Raw genomic sequence first — 12,584 nt, 5'->3', positions numbered from 1 at the left:
CTTATTAAAATTCAAATCCTCTTCCCTACTGAACGAATGCCATTGTTCTCAAAAACAGAAAGCTTTTGGGCTTCCCTGGTGGCGCAGTGGTTGGGAGTCCGCCTGCCGATGCAGGGGACACGGGTTTGTGCCCCGGTCCGGGAAGATCCCACATGCCGCGGAGCGGCTGGGCCCGTGAGCCATGGCCGCTGAGCCTGCGCATCCGGAGCCTGCGCATCCGGATGAAAAGACAAAAAGAGGACACTGAGGTACCAGAGAGATAGGAAATGCAGGAAATAGCCACCATACCTGAGGCTGGGGATCATCAGAAACTAGGAGGAGGTGTCCTGCAGGGCTGGGACCCAGAGCTCAAGGTGCCGTTTGCTTCCTGCCGGTCCCTCAGGAGCTTGGAGGAGGTCCTGAGGGGCTGGTTCTCAGATACCAAGGAAAGGGTGCTGCTTGGCTGGTGCCGGCAACTCTGACAAGGTGCAAAGAAGCTGGTTCTGGGAGTGCTGGAAGAATTAGAAACTGCGAACCACCAGTGATGCTGGAGTAAGTTAAATGACAACAGTACCTTCTCAGAACAGCAAGGAGCACGAGAACGAGCAAGGCCCCTTTTCCTTCCTGTTTGTTGCCTACCATTCTTCCTCACTGCCCACTATTGACAGATCCTAACGTGGATACACCCGGCAAAGGAAAAAGGTATTGATAGTTTGCAGAGTTCCAGCCTGAGCAATTTAGAGCAGCATATCCAAGGATGGGTTTAGAGATAGCTTAATAAATAGCATAGTATTTGTTTGTTTTTTGTCTTTTCTTTCGTACTAGACAGAACATGTTCAGGACCCATGTCTTTCTTTTCACTATTTTACCCCCTCCATGTGTACAGCACAGTAAGAAGTAAATAGAAGGTACTCAATAAATATTCCTTGGATGGATGAATTTATTAGATTGTTTTCAAAAGGACTTAGTAAAATATACAGTTCAATTCTTGTCAACTGAATAATATTGAGTGCCTCACATGGTGGTCTAAGTATTGGAGCTAAAATACGAATATGAGACAGTTCCTATTTAGTAGGGAATTTAAGACATCCTCATATGACACTAAATAATAAAATGCCATTGCAAACATTCATATGTTTAAACGCCCAAAGAATTGAACAGGCAGCCAAATCTATAGGAGATCAGGAAAAGTAAAAAGGCAAATGTAGGTTTGGAATGATTCAAGAGACTTGTGGAAGAAGTTATGATCTGAGGCAGGCTTAAGAGGGGGTGGACAAGCAAAGCTGTGGAGGAGGGATGGGTTCGGCAGGTTTTCAGATGATTCTGATGAAGACGAAGTGAGAGATTAGTAGAAGTCACTGGAAAAGTGAATTTGAACCAACTGTGTAAAATCATGAATTCTGGAGTTAGAATTATGAGTAGTATGTCTTTTACAAAGAGGCGACATTAAGAGGTTATATGCAAAGGAGTGATGTAAAGGCCACTGGGAATATTTTTTGCAGATGAATCTGGCAACATCATGGGGATTGATGCAGCATCACTGATTATGTAGAAACTAGAGCCAGAAAGACTAGTTAGCAGGCTGTGACAACAATCCTGAGCCAGGAAAGGTGGTGGAGATAGAAAAAGAAGAAAAATATAACAAGTAATGTTCAGAAGGAAGAATCAGTAAAACATAATGCAGAATTAATCCAGGGCAAGGAGGGTGGAGAGGATATCTAGAATTAATCCACAGTGATACATGCAGAGAGGATTCGGAAGTGTGGAGATAAAACAGAGATCATTAAGTTTGAACAGAAGAACTTGATCAATAATGTTATCAGTGCAATAAAAGTTCCAGCAAATATTTATCCTCCAATAACTAAACCCACATTTTGAAAAGTTAATAAGAATCCGGAAGAATATATATGTCTTCATCTTGAGGTTCTTCAGAAGTACCAGGCTTCTGGAAGGTATAGGAGTCAAGTGGTGCCTCATTTCCATAGATGTGTTCCTTGAAATTGGTCTGCCAAGTGTTTTCATATACTCCCTTGTCTGTTTCTTCTTTAGCTTGGGGAGGACACGCTTCCACATTTTCATAGTTGCCATGTGTGTTAGTGTCCTTCCCAGCAGAGCTGTGGTCTTGGGTTTGAACTGAGATTTTATGCCTTGGGCCGATAACCTGGGAGCTCAAGGAGACTCTTTTACTTTGGTTTTTTCTCTTTTTTCTCCTTTGCAAACACTTTGGTAAGGTAAATTGCCTTGTATTATGCTGTTTCCAGTGCCAAACACACCCAATTCCACAGATCACCAACAGTAAAAGAAGGGAAATTCCTATGGAAATGGCCACTGAAGTATTTCCACAGCTTTTCAGCATTTCTGCACAGTATTGTTTCGTAGTATGGTGTAGCCCTTAATGAATTCACAGGTACAGTCCGCTGTAATTCTTCGTAGGATATGGTCTGAAAGTAATTTTGGAAGTTCTTTTAGGCATTTCTGTTTCAGGTATGAAAGAACATCACGGCAAAGTCCTGGTGTCCATAGAGGAGAGGTGAGCAAACGTGACTTTGGAAGCTGGCTCTCGTTGTAGATGATGATTATACAATTGTTGTTGTATAATTGCACTGTGTCGGGGGGATTTCATTCAACTCCGCTTCCTTTTTTATCAATGAATCACAAAACGAAGCACAAATGAGGGGAAACTAATAGCAGAGCAGAAAACTCAAGGGAGGGAAGGTTGAACGATCTGCCATCCACGTGCCTGCTGTAAATTAGAAACATTTTAATTGCGTGTTTATTACATAGCATAGAAAAAATCTGCCAATTTCTACCACTACATTAAGGACCAGCATTTAGTGAGCTCTTCCTTCAGGGTAGAATACAGTACGAGCTGGTGTGTGTGTGTGTGTGTGTGTGGTGGGGGGAGAGTTAAAAGAACCTGTCTCTGCTGAAGCCTGAGTGGTTTTATCACTTAGATTTCAACATGGTTTTTGACCATAAGGCTAATAATTTTCAAGAGAAAGATAATGCTTCAAACACAATAGGAGCAAAGAGATAAGAGTATAGATGTGCAATCATTTCCATTACCTATCACCTCCTCTGTGAAACCTTGCCTGTCCCTCTTTGTAATGATCTGGGACCATGTCTTTTCCTTAATCACACATTCCTCTGTATCCCCATATTAATGAGTCAGTTCTCTATTATAGCATGGCAATCTAAATTACAGGAAATTGTTTGTCTTCCTATCTGGTTAAATGGTGGACAAGGGATCAGGTCTTTTCCTCTGAATACTCCTAGAGAAAAGCGTAACACCTAGCACAAAAAAGGCACTCAGTCAATATTTATTGAATAAATGATTAAATAAACATAGGACTCCAAATCTAAGCATCTGTTTAAGTTCACAGTTTAAAACTCAAGACATGTCTTCTAAAAGGTACAGTGTATACTTAAAAAAAGAAAAGAGCTCTTTGACGTAACACAAAATATTTAAAACAAAATTTGAAAGACTTCCTATCACTAGCCTTCTCACAACTTCCAGCAAATAGCTTCCACTTAATTAAGATAATTTTAGAGTGCTACCTGTTGATGCTTTAAAATGGCAAAGAGGAGAGAAAAATGGAAGTGTTCGACTCGGCTGAGTATTCTATTATGATTTTATCAACAAAATATTATTACTGTATGTTTTTAGCCCAGTCACAGAAATACTTATATCCAATATTGTTTTCATTATTGTTGTTGTTTTCTTCCAGTTTTATTGAGATATAATTGATATATACCACTGTATCAGTTTACGGTGTGCAACATGATGACTTGATATATGTGTGTATTGTGAATTGATCAAAACACTAAATTTAGTTAATATGCATCGGCTCAGTTACAATCTTTTTTCTTGTAATGAGAACTTTACAATCTACTCTCTTAGCAACTTTCAAATAAATAATACAGTATTGTTAACTACAGTCATCCAATTTCATAGGGCTTATGAGATGATTGTCATGATCCACTGAATGTCATCATCAATAATATTTAGTTATCTGGGGTCAGCTTCTAAACACTTTTACACGGGTTATCTCATTTAATCCTACCATGCACAGCTGTCATGTTAAATAGATGCTACTGTTATGCCCATTTTATACGTGAGAAAAGAGAGGATTAAAAAAGTTAAGTAACTTCTTTAATGACTAAGAAGTGATTAAATCTGGATTCAAGTAAAAAGTTCCCCCAAATATTATTCCTACCCACATTTCTATGAATGTCTATCAAGCACATCCATCGCTAAATTTTTATAGATGATTAGCTCTGAGGTTCTTGAGTGTTCGGAATCATATCTTATTCATCTTTATATTACCAGCAGCAATACTAGACACAGAATAGCTAGCTTGTTAAATATGTGTTAATGAAGGGAGCAACCTGCATTAGGATAAAAATAGTCATGATAAACAGGAACAAAGAAACCCCATGAAATTGTGCCCTGCTCTCAGTAGGAACTCATGTACAACAGTGAACTTTTCTAAATTTGTTCAAGGTTAGAATACATCAATATGCAAATTTTCAATTGGCATTTCACATAAAATATGAAATTAAATAGGAGATGCAGTTAACTCATAACATTTATTTGATAAAACTATAGGGACAGACACCCCAGACTGCAACATCTTTTACTCTCTTTGGAACTTTTGTAGGTTCCCTCCTTTAAAAGGCCAGACACAGTGCTTGTGTTCAAAGGCAAAGGTTTGGCAAGTGACTTTAACCATTCGGAGCCCACTTCCTTTTTTTGCAGCAGTTGAGAACTGACCATATGTAAGATATTTCATGGTATAAATGATTACTCATTTAAGTAAATATTTGCCAGCATATTTGAACTAAATTTCACATATTGATTGAAATTAATCAGTTTTTTAAAAGCTGCCAGGATTGCAACAGCAGTGAGGAAGGCTAACTATTGTCCTCTGAGGATAAGGTAAGAAATTGTTCTCTGGATTTTCGAGAGGAGAATTTATTTTTAACCATCTATGTTCTTCTATGTAGACATTCCAGTACATTCCCTATATATATATATATATATATATATATATATATATATATTATTTGCGGTACGCGGGCCTCTCACTGTTGTGGCCTCTCCCGTTGTGGAGCACAGGCTCCGGACGCGCAGGCTCAGCGGCCATGGCTCACGGGCCCAGCCGCTCCGCGGCATGTGGGATCTTCCCAGACCAGGGCACGAACCCGTGTCCCCTGCATCGGCAGGTGGACTCTCAACCACTGCGCCACCAGAGAAGCCCTACATTCCCAATATTAAAGCTGTTTGTCAAAGTAGTGTTCTCTGAGATAAAGACAAGGAGATATTTTACAGGAAAATAAATGCATCTGTCCTCTTTCTTCAAAATAACAATAGGAAAAACCCTGCAAGACATGAATAAAGACCTACTAGAATGGGATACATATATTAAACAAGAGTCCTTCAAATATAACTTATAGGTTTCACTTTGCCCAATTTGAAAGAAGACTGCTTCTGTTTTGGAAGACAATTCCAACAGGTTACCTAACAATTATTTGTCTTAAGATCACAAATTGTTGACAAACTTCTGAAATTTTCAGTCAGATACTGCCCTTCTGTTTGAAACCAAGGCAACAACAAAGCATACTCTTATCCTTGTGAGGCTCTATACTAGTAAAGAAACATTAACCTCACTCTCCATTTGTAAAGTGGTTTTTCAACGTATGGCCACCTAATTCTACAAACTGTGTTTGATAAGATAAAAAGCCATTGATTATTTAAAATGAACTAGTTTGTTATAGTTTTCATTTCACACAAACACCTTAAAGCAGGTCTTACTTACCTTGAGATTGGTATGCCGAGCTTTCTTTTGTTCTTTTGGTTATGTTTTAAACCCGCTTTTGTTTAGAACTTGTTCCTCTTTTTCACATAGGTCAGTTACTTCCTTCTTTACTCCCTCCTTTCAGATCATTTCATACTTGCAAAGTTTCCTGGCTCTAGAGGAAGTTCTCATCAGATGCACAAGAATTAAGATAAATTGCACGAGTTTTTGAGTAAGGAAGTCCAGCCCTTCATCTTTACCCAGTAATAATTCTCCAACTATATCAGAAAATGATGCATAAAGCCTAGGTGCTGTTTTTATTTGAGCAATATTTGCAGTCTCCACTTTATTTTTGTTTCTTTTAAACATCAGAAATTTATTCTCTCACATTATGGAGGCCAGAAGTCCAAAATCAAGGGGTGGGCAGGGGCGGTACTTCTGGACACCCCAGGGGAGAATCCATCCAGGCCTCTCTCCCAGCTTCTGGTGCTTCCTGGCGATCCCCGGTGTTCCTCATCTTGTAGACACATCACCCCCATCTCTGCTCCATTGTCTCATGGCTTCTCCTCTTGTCTTTTCCTCTATGTATCTCTTATAAGATCACTGTCATTGGATGTAGGACCACCCAGATAATCCAGGATGATCTTTTCACAGATCCTTCATTTAATTACACCTGCAAAGACCCTACTTCCAAATAAGGTCCTGTTCACAGCTTCCAGGAATTAGAATTTGGATGGCTCTTTTAGGGGCTTGGTGGGGGGGGGTCACCATTCAACCTACTACAATACCTAAAAGAGTGTGCATTTTACCTTTTAATTTTTATAACTTTTTTTTTTTGCGGTACACGGGCCTCTCACTGTTGTGGCCTCTCCCGTTGCTGAGCACAGGCTCCAGATGTGCAGGCTTAGTGGCCATGGCTCACGGGCCCAGCCGCTCCATGGCATGTGGGATCTTCCCGGACCGGGGCACGAACCCGTGTCCCCCCCCATCGGCAGGTGGACTCTCAACCACTGCGCCACCAGGGAAGCCCAAATTTTTATAACTTTTAAAAGTTTAATTCTGTGTGTAATCTTCAGGCAGTCCTCACTTTAGAATAAATAAGTCATTTTATTTGCACTTTAAAATTTTTAAAAAGAAATATTTTAAAATGTAGTAATGCATAGGTCTTTATTTATTTGCTTGTATGTTAGAACAGTCCTTGTTCCAAGTACTATGTCCCAGTGCCCCAGGTTACATCTACACATGTCAAACCAGTGTCCCAATTTTGGTTCAGAATATGCTAATATTCTTTTAAATTGATAAGACAGGATTTCCTAAAGTATATTCCAAAGTGTACTACTTCTGGAATTTTCTAGTAGAAGTTTCATCAAGTAAATTTGGAAAGTACTGCTTACCTGGAGACTCATAGGCACTCAGCATACTAAAAGCTATGAGCAGTCCTACAGCAAGCAAACAAAACAAAACCAAACCAAACATGAAAGAACAACTGTTTCACTTCATTTAATAACAGTCGCCAGCATTTTCTGAGCACTACTATGTATTTAAAGCCTTTGTGTGCCACTCAGTAAATCCTGACCACAGCTTGATAGGAGAGGACTCTATTCGTCCTTTCTTACAGAGGAGGGCAGGAAGGCTGAGTGGTGAGGTACTCACTCCCCCATGTGGCTGAGTGGTGAGGTACTCACTCCCCCGTGTGGCTGGCAGTTTGCCTCCATCACCTGTGTGCTAAAGTCACCATACTAGCTGTCTCGCTAGGCTGAATGACAAGTCTCCATCACGGAACCCTTATTTAACAGCATCTCTCAGAGGACAACTCTGCGGAATACCAAAATGGGAAATGCTGAATTAGACAGACAAGATGATAAAGTAACGGAAATTTTGCCTTTTATGTTGTACTGGAACTTTTTCAAGCACAGAGGATGAACTTTGCATGAGGCAGTTTAAAAGAAGATTTAGTGGGCTTCCCTGGTGGCGCAGTGGTTGAGAGTCCGCCTGCCGATGCAGGGGACGCGGGTTCGTGCCCCGGTCCGGGAAGATCCCACATGCCGCGGAGCGGCTGGGCCCGTGAGCCATGGCCGCTGAGCCTGCGCGTCCGGAGCCTGTGCTCCGCAACGGGAGAGGCCACAACAGTGAGAGGCCCGCGTACCGCAAAAAAATAAATACATAAATAAATAAAAGAAGATTTATTTATTGCAATACCATTTTGGACATTCGAAGAACAATATTGTCAATACTGACTGGACACTGACATTGTGCCAGGCATTATGCTAAGCAATGGGGATGCAATAGTGAACAAACTCCCTTGCAGCACCTAAAGCCTAGTGAAGAGGTTGTACCCACAGATCTTTTCAGATCAAGACAGTAGGAGCTAAGAAAGACACCGTTATGCACAGGGAACAGTGGGAGCGAGGAAAAGAGACACCAGCTCACAGCTGGTGAAGGGAAGGGAAGACATGAGCAAAGCCTCACAGAGCACAAAGGAGATAAGCAAGGCAGAGTAGGAGTGTTCTAGGCAAAGATCTCAGAGTGAAGGAGGTTATGAAGTTGTGAAGCTTGAAATGTGAATTCAATCTTCAGTCTACCAATATTTTAACTGCAACATTAGCCACCCTTCCAAGTAATAATACACACACACACATGCATACAATCTGCAAGTAATGTAATAAATACAATATTTATGCGAGATTATACAGTCTACTCTAGAACTCAGGACAACTGGAAGTTCATCTGGATTTTGCTGTTTGAACTTAGGAAAGTTTTAACCCTTTATCACTTTAGTTTTTCTAAAGATAAATAAAATGAAAGGATATTCCCTGGCCTTTTTCTCTAGATATGATTTATTTTTAAGTAATAGATATAACCATTCTTTGAATTTACAGAAGAGATGCTATATATATATTTTTTCAAAATAGAATTATTGTATAATCATCATTTGTATGGATCAGATATTATGTCTTGAGTTCTGTTTTCCTACCTTCCTATCTTTGGCCTAGCAAGACACATTTTTATTGTCTTCTTACAGTTCCCTTTTTAATCATAGCAATTATAGTTAGGCTTTCTTTTCCTGCTTTTCCTTCCACCATGTCGTTTGGGTAGCAGAGGGCATGGGAGGTAAATTGTTCTCTAGTGTAATTTGGACTGAAAAGTTTATCCAGATAATCTTTCTTCTATTATTTGATGACTAACAACCAATTTACTTAACTGTGATTAAAATTCCTAGCAATTTCTTTTGTGTCAGTTAATACCTATTTATTTTAACCATGTACTTTTTCAGATACTTGAACTGAGTAATATTGGTGATGACAGATGTGGAAAAATGTTTGTAAATGTGGATTTTATTTGAAAGCATGACTGACTAAAAACATCTTCCTGGATATTCTGTAGGGAGCCCCCAAACTCCATGCTACTGGTTAAAGGCATTATGGAAGCATACATTTTAGCATAAGGCATTATGTTGCCTGGGAAAGGTAGCATATTATTAGCTAGCAAATTCATTAATACTGATGGGTTTATGGGATTAGCCAAAAAGCAACCAGAGCTTTAATGGAACGAGTCACTGCCTTTCAACTAGTAAAGTTTCACTGTGTGGGCCAAGGAGTTAAGAAAATTTTAAAGTGAGGAAATTGAGCAGTTGAAGGTGAGGAGAGAAGGCATGAATAAGAAGAGGTCAAAATAGAACCACTGTTGCTTTAGTTATGCTTAGTGTCAATCCTGTTAGCAGCTGGCAAACTTAAATCATATAATTTTGAGGGGACAGGAATGGATTTTACTGGTAGAGATGTGAGATATTATTTAGTCAAGGAATTCATTCCCAAACCTGAAAGTCTATCAAGGTCACTTATGAGGGGCTTCCCTGGTGGCGCAGTGGTTGAGAGTCTGCCTGCTGATGCAGGGGACACGGGTTTGTGCCCCGGTCCGGGAAGATCCCACATGCCGCGGGGCAGCTGGGCCCGTGAGCCATGGCCACTGCACGTCCGGAGCCTGTGCGCCACAACGGGAGAGGCCACAACAGTGAGAGGCCCGCATACCACAAAAAAAAAAAAAAAGATCACTTATGAAACTTAAAAAAAAATACAAATTCATAGGACTCTGGGGATTCTGCTTCATTATGTCTGGAGTCAGGCCCAGGGAACTTCATTTTAAAAGTTAAGAACAATACCAAGGAATTTCTGAGTTAGAGGAATAAGGGATTGCACAGACTGTGTCGGGGAGAGGAATTTTTACCTTTGATTTTACAGTCTTTTATACTTTTTGATCTTTTTTCATAAACATGTACCACTTTCATAAGAAAAAGGAACATTGACATCTCCTCAGATGATTTTGAATTGTGGCCAGGTTTGGGAACTATTGATATAATTGAACCCTCTGAGGGTCAGAGAAGTGATGTGATTTACTCCATAGAAAGTAGAAATCTAGACCAGATATCAAAACAGTCTCCTGGGGCTTCCCTGGTGGTGCAGTGGTTGAGAGTCCGCCTGCCGATGCAGGGGACACAGGTTCGTGCCCCGATCCGGGAAGATCCCACATGCCGCTGAGCGGCTGGGCCCGTGAGCCATGGCCGCTGAGTCTGTGCGTCCAGAGCCTGTGCTCCGCAACGGGAGAGGCCACAACAGTGAGAGGCCCGCGTACCTCAAAAAAAAAAAAACAAAAAAAAACAGTCTCCTGATTCTGATCTAGTAATTTTCCTCTATACTATGCCACCTCCATGAGGAATAGATAAAAAGAAAGTCCCTAGATGTCCCCTTCAAGAGTCTATCTGTTTTTCTCTCCTTACATTAAGTCAGAATATATATGACAGGAAGTTAGAGATAAGAAAATGAGAGAGCAAAATCCATCAGGGATGCCATAGGTAGTGAACCATGAAAGATGTTACTCTATTGGTGGACCATTTTAAACTATGAAATCTGCCACCTGAAACACTTGTCAGGACTAAAGAGACGTATATTGTTATGGTTCATTTAACAACTTAGAAAGGTTAGATTATGGTCAAGGGCTAAAAAAAGAAGACATTGAAAGAAAAACAAAGTAAAGAGACTTAGGAATTGCACTCTTATGTATATACTCAAGAGAAATGAAGGCCGTTTCTGATTATGACTGCTTTCTTCATATTGTCCCAAAGCTCTAGAAACATTCCAAATGTCCATCAACAATACAGTGGGTAAATGGAGCATGGTAAATTCACACAACGGAGTACTACACAACAATGAAAACAGCCAAGTTACTGACATGCACAAAAACATGGATGAATCTTACAAACTTAATATATAATTAAAGAAGCTATACACAAAAGAGTACATGTTTTATGATTCCACTCCTGAAATCATGTAAAGCTTTCTACAACCATATAATGGTAGAAGTCAGAAGAAAGGTGATTATTATAGACTGGGAGGTATATAAGGGAGCCGTCTCACATGCTAGAAAATGTTCTATATCTTGCTCTTTGTGGTGGCTACAAAGACGTATCTATGTATAACCCTTCATCAAGCTGTCCATTTCAGATTTATGCACTACATTATGTAATTGTATCTTAATTAAAAAAAAGAAACTGGAGATGAAGAGTAAGACAATACCTTTAAAAGTCATGACAAATTGAGGTAACTAGATATATGTTTTTATTCATTCAGATTACCATCTTCTTTGGTAAACTGATCTACCAATTTGGGAGGGGAAATTTTGCTAAATTGCAGGTAGACTTTGAGCTGGATGAGTTATAACTTTATCTGGAGCTTCCTGAGCCTGAAGGCTGGTAAAGGCTGGTGGTAAGAAGGATGGGAGTTATTAATGAACCTTGAGCTTCCACCCAGTCAAAGCAGGGAATTTCTACTTTCTGAGATTATGAATATGGTCTTTCATTGGCACACCTTGACTTACTTAAGGGATGTGTTGCTGAAAAATAATATTCAATCTAAAATACAGGTATAAAGCAATTTAACCTAAAAGGAATAATTCTGTGATCTTGGGCAAATAATTACTTCTCCATCTTGCTTTCTTCATCCACAAAACAAAAATGGATTCAGTAATCCCTAAGATTCCTTCAAACTCTAAGTACAAATGAATGGTATAAAAATGGCCATCATATTTAGAAGATGATATTTCAAAGCAGTTTTCACGTTTAGCATATATTTCCTTTCACTCCAACTCCTTTTTCATCATGTCTTTCCTAATTGCTAGCGCATATCAGATAACATGACTTGAAGCTTGTTTCAACTTCAGTTGAACAACACTCCTTCTCCTTCCCTCGCTGTTTCCCCTTTTATTCCTTCAGATTAAAATAAATGGACATTGGGAAAGCTGAAAAAAATTGAAAACATTTTACTGCTTCATGAAAAAAAATTGAAAGCTGCATAATTTAGCAGTCCAACAGAAGATACACCGTTCATCTTAGACTGTGTATATAATTTCACAAGTCAAATAACGGATAAACTATTTCAACAGATTTTTGGTTTTTGTTCATTTGAGGAGGAGAGTATTATAAACTAGGATTAATAATAGGCACCAAATCAGTCACTGGTTGATTCTGCCAACTTCCTCAGAAAATTCTGCAAGGCACATTATAACATATCATTACTTTAAAAATAACTGCACATATTTTGAAACTTTACACTGTAGTCAGACTGGATGTAAGAACTACTGGATAGCAGACACCTTTCTCCCAAGAACAGTGTCAATCACTATTACCATTTCAAACCTGGCACGGGAAGCGGGTACTAGGGAAGGCTCACTCATCAGAGGTAAGCATATTCTCAGGCCTTTGCTTGAAGACCCTGAGTGATCTGAGTTATACACTGTTTCTGAGAAGGAAATTAG

General features: G+C 39.6%; 1 protein-coding gene across 1 annotated transcript; it reads right to left on the bottom strand.

Annotated features, from left to right (window-relative positions):
* Positions 1-793: 793 nt before the first annotated feature.
* Positions 794-5,947, bottom strand: GAPT (GRB2 binding adaptor protein, transmembrane). Its single transcript, XM_029215767.1, has 2 exons — positions 5,799-5,947; positions 794-2,722 (listed from the first exon to the last, which is right to left on the bottom strand). The coding sequence occupies exon 2, from the start codon at positions 2,333-2,335 to the stop codon at positions 1,862-1,864; it is 474 nt and encodes a 157-aa protein (XP_029071600.1). The 5' UTR covers positions 2,336-2,722; positions 5,799-5,947; the 3' UTR covers positions 794-1,861.
* Between the last annotated feature and the right edge of the window lie 6,637 nt (positions 5,948-12,584).

The sequence above is a fragment of the Monodon monoceros genome, unplaced genomic scaffold (assembly GCF_005190385.1).
Source record: "Monodon monoceros isolate NGI ecotype Baffin Bay Population unplaced genomic scaffold, NGI_Narwhal_1 Super_Scaffold_12, whole genome shotgun sequence".
Lineage (NCBI taxonomy): Eukaryota > Metazoa > Chordata > Mammalia > Artiodactyla > Monodontidae > Monodon > Monodon monoceros.
Note: the sequence above shows the minus strand (reverse complement) of the source record. Positions and strands in the feature narration are given on the sequence as shown.